Below are 15024 nucleotides of genomic sequence, written 5' to 3'. Positions count from 1 at the left end.
TGCATAGATGTTACCGTAGAATAAAAAAAAACTATCTGCCAAACAATAAACCAAAAATTAAAAAAAGAAAAAAAATATTTACAGGTGGTTTACTGTACAGTTATTGTGTTGTTGGCAACAGCTCCCCCTGGTGTCTGTAGGAGGAATCGGACCGGCCAACACAGTACCACAGCAGTTTGAAGATGGCGGAGGGTGAATTGAACGTGGACAGCCTCATCTCTCGTCTTCTGGAAGGTGAACAATTTTAAAAAAAAACGGTCTCTAATGACAGATGTGTTTTTTCTCATTAAGGGTTCTTAATGTCTGGTTGGAGCTTGAGTACGAGTAACTCAGTTGGGTCTCAAAACCGGCAGCGGGGAATAATGTTAGCTGGTCGGGCTAACTGCAGCCAGTAGTAACGGTACATCTCCCCCCGGCTAGCTGTTAGCTGTTCGTGTTTATAAACAGTCAGCGGTGAACGCCTACATTTCTCAGTGAGAGCCAAACTACGTTACTCTCTCCAAGTTATTAGTTTATTGTGCCGGTGGGCTTTGCCTGAATGTTGACTTAAACTTTCTGCCTGAGGTTTTTGTCGTATTCTGCCTAATTTATATTTTATATTCTGTATAGTGTGTATTGTTTAGCATTGATAAACGGTTTTAACGGCTTCAAACGTTACAACACGACACGATATAAACAGATTTCTGCCCTCTTATACTCTGTGATTTAAGTTTCGATTATAGTAATATTATCACAGTCGTTATCTGAATGTTACATTATTGGCAGATGTGTTTTTCATACATCATATGGATAACTCTTTCCCTCTATAATGCAATATCAATTAGCCCAAACAAACATGGAAAGGCTGTTAGTTTGATTGTATTTTTTATTTATTTAATTTGTTGCTCACTTTCTTTTGGTTTGCACTTACAGGTGTTGTTGATTGATCAGTATATATGTTTTGGATTCAGAGAATTTAAATTTCCTTTATATGCCTGGCTAGGGCTGGAAATCTTTGGGTGTCTTATAATTGATTAGTTTTCGATTATTTATTTATCTACTTTTTTTTTGGGGGGGGGGGGGGGGTCAAAGCCATTCTGGATTCATGCTTCATGCATTCAAAGTCACTTATGATTTAGAACACACTTCAGGATCTACTCCACTCATCTGTGAGACTGGCTCAATGTCTTGTTGCTCTCTTAGTTAAAGACCTAGCCTTAGCACTTCAAAGGAAGTTACTGATTAGCCCCCCAAAAAGAAAAGATAAAGATAAGAATCTCAATTTTTACATCAATCAATATTTTTCCCTACCTCCGTGCCTGTCGCATGTCATTGATTCAAGTGAATAACAAAATCCTAAAAGAAGGTTTGCAAAGTGAAGATACAAGAAAGGAACGGATGCTCACTGTAGATAAGCCATAGGACGACATTGTCACTATCTCATTGTTGCTTTCATGCTTGGTAAACAAACGTGTTGTGGTGTTCGAAGAACAGACTTTGTGTTTGGCAGAGAAAGAGAAATGAAAGCCTTTCTTTTTGTGTTGGTGATCCACCTGCTTAAGAGAAGGCAAGGACTTTTCTGTTCCCTTGTGAGATTTGTTATGAGTCAGAGCAGACCACTAAGGCAGATTCAGCTGTCCTTGGCATACTTTCCACCCGTATCTGTGGAGGCATGAGACACTATGCCAGCACTAATATGTGAAGGTTTCTCTTTTGAAAAGTGATTGTTTGAAAATTCTTCCCTGTTTTTCACTCTCTCTCTTTTTTTTTTTTAATTCAAACATTTCTGTCAAGCGGTGAAATGAAGTAAAAGTAAACTGCTCGCCTGTTTTCTACTCTTGAGAGTGAGACTTTAGTCTGTCAGCGGGAAATAGTGTCGATCCTTCACACATTGTGTTCTCTTTGTTATTTCCCTCAGACTGTGGTGACTTGGTGTTTATGTGGCTCATGTGTGGAACACAAGTTGGACTTTGGACTTCTTTCATAGATTGTCACTTTAGCTGTGATCTGTGTGATGCCAGGTGGCGACGAGACCTTGTTTTTATTTTTTATTTTAATGCTCCTAACACATGAGTAATTGATTTGGACGTCATTATTTATTCATCACTTTCACACATACTGTAAATGTTCAGCTCTGCATGCAGTGGTGAAGAAGTGACTCAACAGTAAGAATCAAGCACATGTGAATCATAAAGGAATGTGATTAATTACCATTATTAATCACCCATCTTTTGCAGTTGAGATATTTCTACCTTTATAACAGAGAGGAGGATTTTTATAGGATGAATTAGTTTGGATCATTTGTCTCATTCTTACTTGATTTTTTTTTTAAAAACAACTTATAATAAATTGTTAAATGAAAGTTAACCGGCCTGCAACTCAGAAAAAAGGCTTTTCAAAGTGTTTTTCAGAAACCTTTCATTAAACCAGTTTTTCCCCCCCAGCGCGGTTTCGTTTTGTTTGTTTTGATCAAAGATGCACCGATTGTTAAATTCGAGTGCCACTGTTTCAATGAACAATTTAGCAGATTGCAGGTTTGTTATTTTATTTATCTAAATGGTTTTAGTGGTCGCTCGCCTTTTATATGTCACTGTGTAAGACTCTGACACTACCAACATTGTCTTTGACATTTGTCCGTGAAAAGTGAGCACAGTTTGTCCAACAGGTGATTTTTGAATCCAGAAAAAAATCTGTTCTCTGGATCGGCAGGCGTACTAGCTCACCAGCAACATGTCGATGTGACACAATAGATAAACATCAGCTACTGACATGGCACTTTAATACCTTTTTTTTTTTTTCTGTCCTCACCACGAGTGCAGCCTCCAATGTGAGGTGATGCGAGTGAAAACTCTTCCCCATTCATTGGAAAACACAGCGACACAGACCAGGCTGTGCTGCGCTGCTTTTTAACATCTCTTCTGCCTCCCTCATGCAAACTGTGGCGTGTTGTTCAGTCAGTAAAACGTGTGGAGTGCTCTTTTAAATGAAAAGACTCCTTTGTTATCTAGTTACCAGTGGAGTTGGGCAGCATACTGACTGACGTGCTTCACAAGTTTCACAGCAGGCCGAGCTCCACCAGCGTACTGCAGCTAGTAGGAGTGTGAACTCCACAAAGTGAAAATAGATGATAATAAAAGAGGCTGCACAGGAAACCCACTAAATCATACTAGATATGACCTTATATTTACATGATGTTTCATTACATTGTCGACGCGTCAATATACCCATGTTTTCTATTTCAAACACGGGCATAGCGTTTTTCTGGTGGTCAGCATAGCAACCATAATCAACAGAGTGCTGATTTGTTAAACAAGTTAATTGGAAAGGCCTTGAGCCGTTATTTTGCATCCTGACATCATATTCTAGCTGACTGTACGTTTTGCTGAATGAGAAAATTCAGTCCTCAGGAAAATCCAAGAGTCAATGAGAACGCTTACTCATTGGAATTAAAACCTGACAGGACACTTTGTGACTTTCTGCACGCCTCTGTACGGTCACAAAATCACAACACACACACACACACACGCACAAATGACTATATGGTGTCTGATGGTTGCAAATCCTTGTCATTGCTCCATCTTAGCCTTTGCCCCTCAGTGATCTTAAGTATATAATCTCTTTGAAAAAGTGCAAGCCCATTGAAAGTGCAAACAGTGAAAGGTTCAGTGCTAAAGCTCAGCAGCTAAGCATCCGAGCTTAAGTGTCTCAGCTCCTGATGAGGCCTGGCTTAGAGCGGAAAGCCCTGCTGCCGCAATTTCATGCTTCACCCCGTATGAAGCAGCGCACATACAGTAGATGGATGATAAGGAGGAGAGTGATGGCGTGAAGCAGCACTTCATTAAGGTTGGCGCCACCCCGACGAATATTCTCCGGCTCTCAGATTCACCTCCTGCGAGGATCCGTGTTCATGTGCTTTGCTCGGTTCTCTGAGCTTTTGTTGGATGTCGTGTCATGATGAGCGAGGTAGTTCAGTGTGTAAGAAGCATGCAGGTCTTCATGAATGCATATATACCGATCTTTCTCATCAACACCACTTTGAATCAACCGTGTACTCCGCGCTGTTTCGCCTTCTAATTTGCCAGTAAAACCTTCACAGACAAACATGAAGTTGTTTCACTTGGCTCAGCAGTTTTTTTTTGTTGTTTTTCTTGGAGTCTTCTGTGGGCGTCTAGCTTAAAGGCAATGCCATAAAGGCTAGTTATTACATAATCCCTCAGTCATAGATGTGTTCATCTGTTTTGTTTCAGTCAGCAATGCCTGGTCTCCACTTCGAGCTTCATCTGCTTTTTGTGACGTCCAACTGACACCGAAATTAAAGTCACTGTACAGTACGGTATGACACTGTTATATCAACACCATGAGACCTGGGGATGTTTCAGTTCCTCCAATGGTCCTTGGAGTACATTAACAGAATGAATAGAATTATGTTTTTAGCACGTTTTATTTATTTTGGGGCTTTTTGTGCCTTTACTGTAGAGCTAGGAGAGTGAATATCAGAAATCAGTGAGAGAGAGTGTGAGACTGCAGACTCCACACATGTATTCATCCACATTAACCTACTTTAACCCCCCCCCCCCCAAACATCCCAAGAACCATTAAACATTTCTTCTTTTTGTTGTTGTTGTTGTTGTTGAAGCACTTCAAGCTCCAGCTTTTACTGACTCCACTGTGAAGGAGTGTGGGTGTTTACGGGGACCTGCGTTTTGTGTCACCAAAAGTTAATTGGAGTTAAGACTTGTTGGTCACAGGTGACACCAGGACAGTGAATTTCAAACCCTGATATCACAACTTTTAATCTGTTTTTTAAAAAACGTGTATACACACTCTTATTTAGCCTAATATGAAGGATTTTGAATTCTTCCTTTGTTTACCTTTTAGCTCTAGCTGCTTTTTCTTCTTTTATGCTAGGCATCTTGTCACACTAATCGGACAGTTCAGGGTTTAAAGCAACCACAAATATTAGAAACTGCAGACTATTGAAACTAGACGGAATGTAACTTCTTTCTTTTAGAAGCCACAACGAGGCAAAGCAAGGAAGTGTATTTTTTTTTTTAATGTTTAATCTGATAATCATATCTCTGACTCTGATAGCTGCTGACAGTAGCCACCAAATGCAATTTTCTGCAAAATCTGCACCAACAGCTCCGGCCAAATGCCTCAAAAGTAGGCTTAAGCTAACAGTGCAAATACACAGCCAATAAACCCACACCATTGCAGAAGATGCAAGCTGCTCTCATAGTATAAGCAGTGGGATTCTTAAGCACGGCTGAAAGTAAGCAGTTATAAGCTACAGAGTCATTACGCCCACACTTCATCCGATTTTATGATTGCTTTGTAAATCTTCTGTGAGTGTTTTCTCCTTTGCCCCAGGGTAAGAAGACATTGTATCAAGGCCTCAAAGAGATGCACTTGATGGTGTTAGGGGGAGCTTTTTGGAGCAGCTGCGTGAGGACTGACAGTTGTCCGTAGCGCTGACGGTTATCCTTTTCTCTCCTCTCCAGTGCGGGGATGTCGCCCCGGGAAGATTGTCCAGATGACGGAGGCGGAGGTGCGTGGCCTCTGCATCAAATCGAGGGAGATCTTCCTCAGCCAGCCCATCTTACTGGAGCTGGAGGCCCCCCTGAAGATCTGTGGTCAGTTCTGCACATCACTGCTTCTATTTTACTCCCATTATTCCCAACATGTTTTTTTTTTTTTAATTGGCATGTCTTCTAAAGTTTGTGTGAACTGAGCCGGTAACCCATCTCATAGGCTCATCCTGAAACAAAAAAAAAACAACTCCCGGTGACTCTCAACTATATGCATGTTAAAGAAATACATGTATTGGGGAATTGTGCACATGCATGTTTACACAGACTGCACGCGATGTATGTAGCAAGCGTAACCTGCACAGACAGCAGTGCACGCTCACAAGGCAAACTTCTTCTCTACATTCGAAATGCTACCCACTATCACTATCTCTCGCTGCTATGCTGCACATCTCGGCGCCCTCCCACAGGCTTTATCTCATCCATGCAGTGTAGTGCTGAAGCTGCAAACAACTCTGAGCTGTCTAATGTGGCAGTCCTTGAAAATACAGTACACAAGCTGCCGTATACACTCAGGCCTACACACAGTTCGTTTGTTGCTGTCCTCATTCCTCTCTCCTCCCACACACATTTACTCTGAGATGGTTGTATTGCCGGCCTATTACTGTAAAATCAGATGGCAGCATTACATATGCATTTGCGTAAGTAATCTATGTGATTGTGGGAAGCAATTAGGAAAAAAAAGAAGAAGCAATTTATCTGACATGACGTTGGTTCCAATAATGGACTTTTTAAAGGCCTCACATGCCCTCAGCTCTGCAGGCCTTACACTGACACATGACTGAAATATGCATGAGGAGGTTTTATCCGCCACCTTGTATGGTTCCTTTGTCTCCCTTTCTTTGTTTAGTTGCCCAACATATAACCCCAGACTGATTACTTGCCTTTAACCCCATGACAGCAGCTTACATAGCACCAGCATGGACTGCAAAGACCAAACAGTGGACTCCTTTCATTATTCAGAAGGCCAAGTGGATCAGGTTCTGTACTAACTCTCTCTATCACACTTGACCCTCATACCACCAGAATCATTTTGCCCCAGCTGGCAGCTACGACACGGTTTGGCTTCAACATCGATTCAAGCAGGATACTTTGAGAACTTTTTCCGACACGGTGTTGTTTACGACAACGATGTTCGAGTCCCCATTGTGCAAATTGGCTAGACAGTCATTCTGTTACTAAAATAAGAGCACCCTGCAATCACAGTTCAGTTAACCAAGTGCTCGATTCAGAATAGGAGCTTACTAATTTAGAGCAAAGCGTGATTGATTTTGGTCGCCTGAGGGATTAGCCGAAGGAAGACCACAAGCATGCAGACTTTGTTTACAGTTTGAGAGTCGGAGTCCAAAAAGAACGCCACAGACGACTTTGTAAGTGCGAGTACTGACGGGAATAAACAGACGGAAGAGGATAAAGACATACATCAGTCTAACTGTGTCAAACCAGTGGTCGTTTGTCACTGTTTGTTAAATTGTTTTTTTTTTTTTGTATCTCTGAGTATTCTCTGTTATCTGTGTCCATGTGGTTATATTCCAATATCTTGCATTTAAGCACCTGCTTTTGTAATCTTTTAAATATGAGCAAAAGTATAATACAGAGTTTAAATCATTTTTTCAGCTGGTCCTTTTGTTCTAAACGCGAGCGTCAAACCATCTGGAATAGCAACACAGACTTGTTAACAGTCAGGAGCCGACAGTCAGCCTGTCAGCTCAGTGTAGTCTTCATGCTGAACATGAACAGCATCAGCAGCTTCACCTGTTGATGCTCACGCTGATGTTTCCAGTTTGGCCCATTCCATTTTAGATTCTCTGGCTCGTGATTCGATATCCATCCGATCATTCAATATGGATCAATACACTCTGATATTGATTCATTACTACATACAGATGACAGGAATATCCAGATAACTCATCACCTCCTGACATTTGTTCAGTAATGACGTACGCATTGTTCGTATAGCTTTAGAACAACATGACTGGGACGAGGATCTTATCCTTGCATTAGTCTTAAATAAAAAAGGGAAAGTGAACAATTGTGCACTGACCTGAATTCACATCACCCACAGTGCCCCCAGTGGAGAGGTGCATCATGGCAACGAAAAAAAAAAGGATCTCTAACTGCAATGCATTGATGAATCGATATTTATAACCAGCCCTTCTGATGTAACATTGATGTGTACTTGGAAACAGATTGTTGGCGTATGAACGCGGTCAGGCGTGAGCTCAGCTTTATTACATTTCCCTTGCATCCAAGATGTTCTACGTTATTGTTTTTCTTATTTCTAATCGTCTAATAGCCGTTTCCCTCAGAGCATGGCAACAAGGATCACGTGGTTCACCGCTCTGTGCTTTAATTGTTGTTCTGTTTTGTTGGAGTTCAGTTTTTTTATGATGCGTTGTCTTCTGAGAAAAGTCTGGCTCATTTATAACACTGGCCTCAGGTAACATTTTGCATTTGTCTCCCTTTCCCTCTGCTTTTAAAAACAACATCCCCTTATCTCTTTGGTTGCCGTTGTCGGACTGTTTTGACAGTGCAGAAGCAATGCTGAGTAAATAATTCACTGCTGTCCTAAAATTCCCGGTGGTGGGGCGGGGGGGGGGGCTGTTCTGTGAAAAAGCCGACCTCGGTGATGCTCACAAATGCATTCGGTCATGCTGCAGCGCTTCGTGTAGAGTTGAGGGTCTTTAGAGTAAACCTTAGCAGAGGTGACCTTTCTGGAAAAAACACACACAGGTGTGGGGAGAATAAGTAATATTGTCAACCAGAAAAGATGAGTAGTAGTTGAGTGAAAGAGTATTATTTTAGAAACATTTGATTTCATTACATCAGTATAGTTGGGCCTGCGGTCACAGAGCTGACCTCTCCTGACTGTCTCTGCACTGATTACACTCCAAGGTTCCAAGCCTACACTTTTATCCCACAGTGGTTGTGTTCCTTCGTTTAAGTTTTTTTTTTTTTTTTTGTTGACTGACCACACTGACGAATGACCAAGGCTGATTGTTTTGCAGCATGCGTTGGCTTCAGGCTGCCAAAATGAAGAATAATCTTTGGCTGGCTGAAATAAGGAGTTGCGTGTTTGAATGTACAGTCTGTAGCTTTGAGGCATCTTCAGGCAAAAAAAATAAAATCAATGTAGACAAGAGCCCGACTGACTAATCGACTGGTATTAGCACATCAGGTGACTGTCGTATCGGCTGATATTACCAGATCTGTTTGACAGTCAAATAGCTTTTAATTAGAGTATCATTGAATTTCTCTACACACAGTGATTTTTGTGTTGGCTGCAGAAATTAAAGTTCCTGTACCCAAATAAAATGATATATAACATATTGACAGAGTTGTTTGTCAAATAAAGAAGCCTTGGGAAACTTGGGGCATCGTCTTATCGGTGCACTTATGTACATAACAAATGGTGTATTCTGTTCTAATTCAGCCAAAAAAATCCTTTTTACAGGCTGCCATGTTGGAAGTTTTCAGGTTTTGGTTGTTGCCTTTTTGAAATCTGAAGGAAAAAAAAAAGTGATTTCAATGGCGCTCTCGCTTTAAAAATGCCTGAAGACAAAATGACAAAGGCGGGAAAGGTACTCGATTATGTCGAGGTTGAAAACTTGTAGTTATCGTATCATTTAGACGTTTTGAAAGGTTTCATGATTTCCTCACTGTGACTCATTGAGCTGACTCTAGAAACTTCACATTTAATCTCTAATAGATTTGACTACATTTACTATTTCCTGGTGGCTTCAGTGACCGACCGCCACCTGAATGTGTTTGGGTCGTGGGACACAATAAGACATTTGAGGAGGCCATGTTGTCTTTGGAAACACTAATTGACTCTACCCCATATTCTCTGACATTCTCATAACAAAACAACGAAGGATACTTTGGTCTAAACTCAGATGGCTAACTGCTGCTGCGTGTCCTGGCCAACGAAAATCAAAGAGGCTGAAACATGAATCGACTGGCTTCGCACAGTGTAACGTGAGCATAAATTATAATGCAGACATTCAGAGCTCTTCCTTGCTAGTCATTCATTTGCGGGGGAAAAAATTGTGCCTTTTCGCCTGCCATCCTGAGACGCAGGCAAAAAATAAATATACAGGCGTGTTGTCAGAAAGGTTTGGTGCTCTTCTGTGGTTTGGGTTTTGGTGCCTCCAAATCCTGCCAGGCACCAGGAAAAAGAATAAAACCTTCCAGCCATGACTCGAATCTCCAATTGTTGTTGGTGGTTTTAATCCAAGGGCTGGACGGCTGCACAGCTGAGAAAGGCCTTTTATTTCATTTTAATTAGTATTTGTTGTCAGTTTGTATTGAATCATTGCCATAAATAGTTTGAATTTGTTTGGTCACCAAAAAGTCTGTTATTATTGCCTTGGCTTTTCTGCCGAGGCTCTCTGCACTCGTGTGTGTCTGGAGAACTTAGCCCAATTAGGGAGCTCTTTAAGTCGGTGCTGAGGATAAAAAAGGAAGCAGCTCTTGGCTAGGTGATGAAGTGACACTCCCCCTGTCGGAGCAGCTCCGGCACATCGCTGCTCCACTGATGTCAGAAAGAGACGAGAGTGACCCTGAATCCTGTGAGAGACTTTTAAATTAAAGTGACTTTGTGTGGATATGTGTACGTGCCTCTGTTTTTCCTTGTATACCATTTAACCTGGATTGCCAGCATTCTCTCCCGGCGTAGCTCATCTCCCAGGGGCCATGGCATCGATCTGTGCCAGTGCTAATGGCTCGTTTAGTGTGTGCAGTCCTCACCAACCTACCTACTCGCTGTTTTTGCTCATCAAATGGATTCAGTGTGACAGGAGTTGGTGTGTGTATCTTTTGCTTTGGTGAATAGTCCTTTAGAGACTGAACAACTACAAATATGTGCTTTGGTGTTTAGTCCTGCACTTGCTTTTGTTTTTTTTTGTTTTTTTTTTATTATTACATATTTTCATAACCTCGCCACAAAAATGCCTCTCTTTTTTTCCCAATTCCTCTGCAGCTCCACTTTCAGTTGATTCGACAGGTGCAGTAAAGCAGCCTTTCCCTCTGACTGAACTTGTGAAAAAGAGTTGAACTAAAGACCTCTGAAGGTTTATTCTCTGATGGGCCCACTGCCCAACAGAAGTGTAGTTTTGCTTATGTAAATTATGTAATCTTTTTTTCCCCCTCTCCCCCTTTTTTTTTTTTTTTTTCCCCTTCCTCAGGTGATATCCACGGCCAGTACACAGATCTGCTGAGGCTGTTTGAGTACGGGGGCTTCCCTCCAGAGGCAAACTACCTTTTCTTGGGAGACTACGTGGACAGAGGGAAACAGTCCCTGGAAACCATCTGCCTCCTGTTGGCCTACAAGATCAAATACCCAGAGAACTTCTTCCTGCTCAGGGGAAACCACGAGTGTGCTTCCATTAACCGCATCTACGGCTTCTACGACGAGTGTGAGTAGGATGTTGTCGACACAAACCCACCTTATTTTGTTTGTTTAATGGATACATCAGGAGGGCGAAACCATCTAATACAGTTTATTATTTGGCTGCTTAACAATGCCATTCCCCTTAGCAGATGGCTGACTGTTATTAACCATGGAGCCCTTCACTGTCACCCCAAAACTCTGTTTGATTTTGTCTTTTTATGTGTAGGAGATGATGGAGGGAGAACAACTGTGACAGCCTCAATACGTTCACAAAAAGAGCTCATGCGTTGTTGGGTTCTAAATGTATATTTGATCTCTCCACCAGGTAAGCGCAGGTTCAACATCAAGTTGTGGAAAACCTTCACTGACTGCTTTAACTGCCTCCCCATTGCTGCTATCATTGACGAGAAGATCTTCTGCTGCCACGGAGGTAAGAACAACGGCAGCCCTTATTTTTCATTCCCCTCCTTCCAAAAAGTAAACCTTTATTATCTTTCATGAACTTGTTTGAAAAAGAAGCTTTTTTGGTTCGTTTCAGGGCTATCGCCTGATTTGCAATCGATGGAGCAGATCCGCAGGATCATGAGGCCGACAGACGTGCCTGATACAGGTAGCGTGTGAGCTCATCCTTCACCTCCTCTGGTGCTCAAGTGAATCTTCCAAAAAACACACCACGTAGCCTCCCGGTCATTCAAAGAATGGCTCTTGCATCACCTTGTAATCTTTTCCGCCTTACATCAGCAAAGTCAGTCGCACTTCTGACAAACTTCTTCCTCTGTTCCGTGCACATGCTCTCGCTCCCTCCTCTCTCTCAGGCCTGCTGTGTGACCTCTTGTGGTCAGACCCGGATAAGGATGTACAAGGCTGGGGAGAGAACGACCGTGGGGTCTCCTTCACCTTCGGGGCAGATGTGGTCAGCAAGTTCCTAAACCGCCACGACCTGGACCTCATCTGCAGAGCCCACCAAGTAATAAAGGATGAATAACAAGTCATTTCAGCCGAATAGATTCTGTCTGGCCTTTCTTTTTGGGGACCCGATGTGTAATCTCACAATGCTGGCCTCTATTAGTTTGTGTGACTTTGGCATTATAATGATAATAATAATAAGTTCATTTCATATTGCGCGTTTGCATGAGCCAAAGTAGCTACTTGAAAACCACACACTTCAAAACCTTCTCATCTTTTTTTTCTGATTCATTCATTAAATTGCCCACCTAGTGTTTCTTTCTTAGAGCCGGCGTCTTTTTTAAGTTGTTTTCAATGGGAATCCCCCGGCGTCTTTTATTTTTCGGAGCGCTCTGCTTTTTTCGTGCGGCTGCTCAAAGCTCTCAAGTTGAAAATCGTTGAACTTTTCAGAAAGGGTGCCGTTTACACCATCGGCGCTCTTTTTCCTAAGGTACGATATTCCCTGTATTTTTGCCTCCTATGGATCATGTCTCCCACCAATATCCTCTTTGCTCCGTGTCTGCCGGGGTAAAAACAATCTTGAATAAAAAAAAAAAAGAAAACATACAGTAAAAAGTAAGAGAGCCATGTTTGCTCATACAGCAGCTGATGTCAACAAGCTGTTGTCATAGAAACGGGACAAGCGTGCAGCGCTTTTCTTCTCAGCACAGAAACACTTCATGCAAGTGCTCTCGAGTGCACAGCCAGTGCTTTACTGCCCGGAAATAACACTAAGTGGACACAGGACTTTACTTAGCATTCAGATATTCTGGATATGTTTATGTCCAGCAGAGACTGAGAACCTGCTGACCGAATGAAACACCAGAATTGAAATGTATGACTTTTCTCATGTGTCTGGGACACAAGTTGTTTCTGTTAAATTGGCAACAGCTATTCCAGCTCTTTGGTATTGATCGCGGTGTAGGTGGTTATGTACACTCCACCACGATAGCAAAAGGACTCTGAGACGAGCTGGAGATGTTTCTTGGTATTGATCGCTGTAGGCGGAGGAATAATGTCACGTGTCTTCTCACAGGTTGTGGAGGATGGATACGAGTTCTTTGCCAAACGCCAACTGGTCACACTCTTCTCTGCTCCAAACTACTGCGGAGAGTTCGACAACGCAGGCGGCATGATGAGTGTCGATGAATCTCTCATGTGCTCCTTCCAGGTAGTATAAAAACTTAACAGGGTGTTTGATGCAGAGTTCCTTTTGGATCATTTGACGTGAATTAAAAAGAAAAACACTCTCTTACAAATGTCTTTCCTCTCTCCATCTCTGTGTTTGTGTGTCATTATGTAAAGATCCTAAAGCCCTCAGAGAAGAAGGCAAAGTACCAGTATGGTGGTGTAAATTCTGGTCGGCCTGTCACCCCACCCCGCACCACCCAAGCCCCAAAGAAGAGGTGAACGTACAGCCTTCCTCTCCCCCGTCCTCACCCTGTCCGTCCTTGGTCTGCCATTCTGGCAACCCCTGTAACTCCCCTGTAAAGCCAAGATACAGGGCTTATCTTTCTCCCTCATTCCACCGCTCCTTTCCCACAACTCCACTGACAGCTCTTTTCTTAATGTGTCTGTGTACATACATTTGCTGTGACCAATCTGTTTGATTTTTTTTTTGCCTGTTTGTTGGATTTTTTGATATTATTAACAGAAGATTTGTCATTTTACTTCCAACGCCATCTGAGGTTTTTAAAGGTTCTGTGTCGTGTAAGGAAAGTCCTTCTCTGTATAGAGGGGCAAAGCGACTGAGGTAGAGGAATTTTTTTCCAGTTCAGAAAAAATAAAGAGATTGAACTTTTTGTTTTTGTTTTGATGCCTTGACCTCTCAGACAGTAGAAAGTTCTTCCAAAGTATTCCGATGAGACCGAGGTTTATTTGCAGTGCTAAATCCAATAACTTCTTTCATGTTCTGGCTCAACAGTTGAAACACAATGCAGCATGTGCTGTGAACCCTTCGGTTGTGGTGCACTTTTTCTTCTATATTTAACCATTTGAAAAAAGTGCTCCTCCCCCATGAGTAGCAAAGAATGTGAAGAGGCTGGCGTGAATGAAATGTAGAGGCTAAATCAAATGCTGCTGGCAGTGGACATGCTCTACCTGAAAACACAAGGCCCTCTGGGCATCGATTCGTCCCCTCTGTTATACCTCCCTGTGCCTCGACTCCACACTCACACAAACACATGCCACTTTGCACACAGGGCTGGTATCGTTTTTCCTAGGTCTGTTTATTATTAGTTCTCATCAAGAAAATTTCAACCATATAATCTCGATTTGTAGTGACACTTCCAGAGAGCAACTTTTTTCATTTTGTGCCAGTGGAAAGAAAAAAAAATCCATGATCAGGCATTTAACTAGTACCAAGGGTCAGTTATTTACCTGGAGACAGAATCACATTCATGGTGTACTAAGCAGTGCTTATAAAATAACTGTTTACTTGTCTTTGGATAAAAAAAATCAACAAAAATAGGAATGAACATATTTAACAGCACAGGTTGCAGTTTTACAAGTACCTAATGTATATGTACGGTGTGAAGAGACCAAATATTTTAAATAAACAAAATGCAACCCTCAAAATGCTCCACAAAATGCCAGCGTTTCTTGTACCAGGCAGTCTTGCTATGTGATAGTGATGCCACCTGGTGTTTAAATACAGTAATACAGAATTCAAACCACAGAGCTCGCGATGGGCTCTTCAGAACACTGACAGTACATAATGTTTACCACAAGGAGGAACTTCAGTTTGACTGTTGGACTAACCAGCGACTCACCTGGTTCGAAGGCTTAAACGAGACGCAGTCGACCCTTTGTGGACAGCTGTCGCCTCTTTTTTCTGCTTTTTGTGGGATTTTTTTTTTTCTGTTGTAATGTTCTCTATTCACATTGTTTACTTTTTATTCACTTAATTTATTTCCTAATAATAATGACAATAATAGGAAGAAAACAAAGCAGTGTTACCAAAAGCTGTTTTGCAATTTGTACAACTTTGTTGGAAAGTCTATAAATTCAATAAATTGGATGGAAACCAAAGTTGTTGCCTTTTTTTGTCCCATCTAGAAGTCATTTTTGTGAAGAAAAATAATTCCCTGACTTTCTTTAAGAGATCCTTAAAAGTCTAAA

General features: G+C 41.8%; 1 protein-coding gene across 1 annotated transcript; it reads left to right on the top strand.

The window, feature by feature from the left end:
* Nucleotides 1-123: 123 nt before the first annotated feature.
* Nucleotides 124-14934, top strand: LOC306840116 (serine/threonine-protein phosphatase PP1-beta catalytic subunit-like). Its single transcript, XM_079369199.1, has 8 exons — nt 124-234; nt 5481-5612; nt 10754-10984; nt 11285-11389; nt 11498-11569; nt 11775-11926; nt 12941-13075; nt 13210-14934. The coding sequence occupies exons 1-8, from the start codon at nt 183-185 to the stop codon at nt 13312-13314; spliced, it is 984 nt and encodes a 327-aa protein (XP_079225325.1). The 5' UTR covers nt 124-182; the 3' UTR covers nt 13315-14934.
* Nucleotides 14935-15024: the final 90 nt, after the last annotated feature.

This window comes from Symphodus melops, assembly GCF_947650265.1.
Source record: "Symphodus melops genome assembly, chromosome: 19".
Classification (NCBI taxonomy): Eukaryota; Metazoa; Chordata; class Actinopteri; order Labriformes; family Labridae; genus Symphodus; species Symphodus melops.
This window is presented reverse-complemented; position numbering and strand designations above follow the sequence as displayed.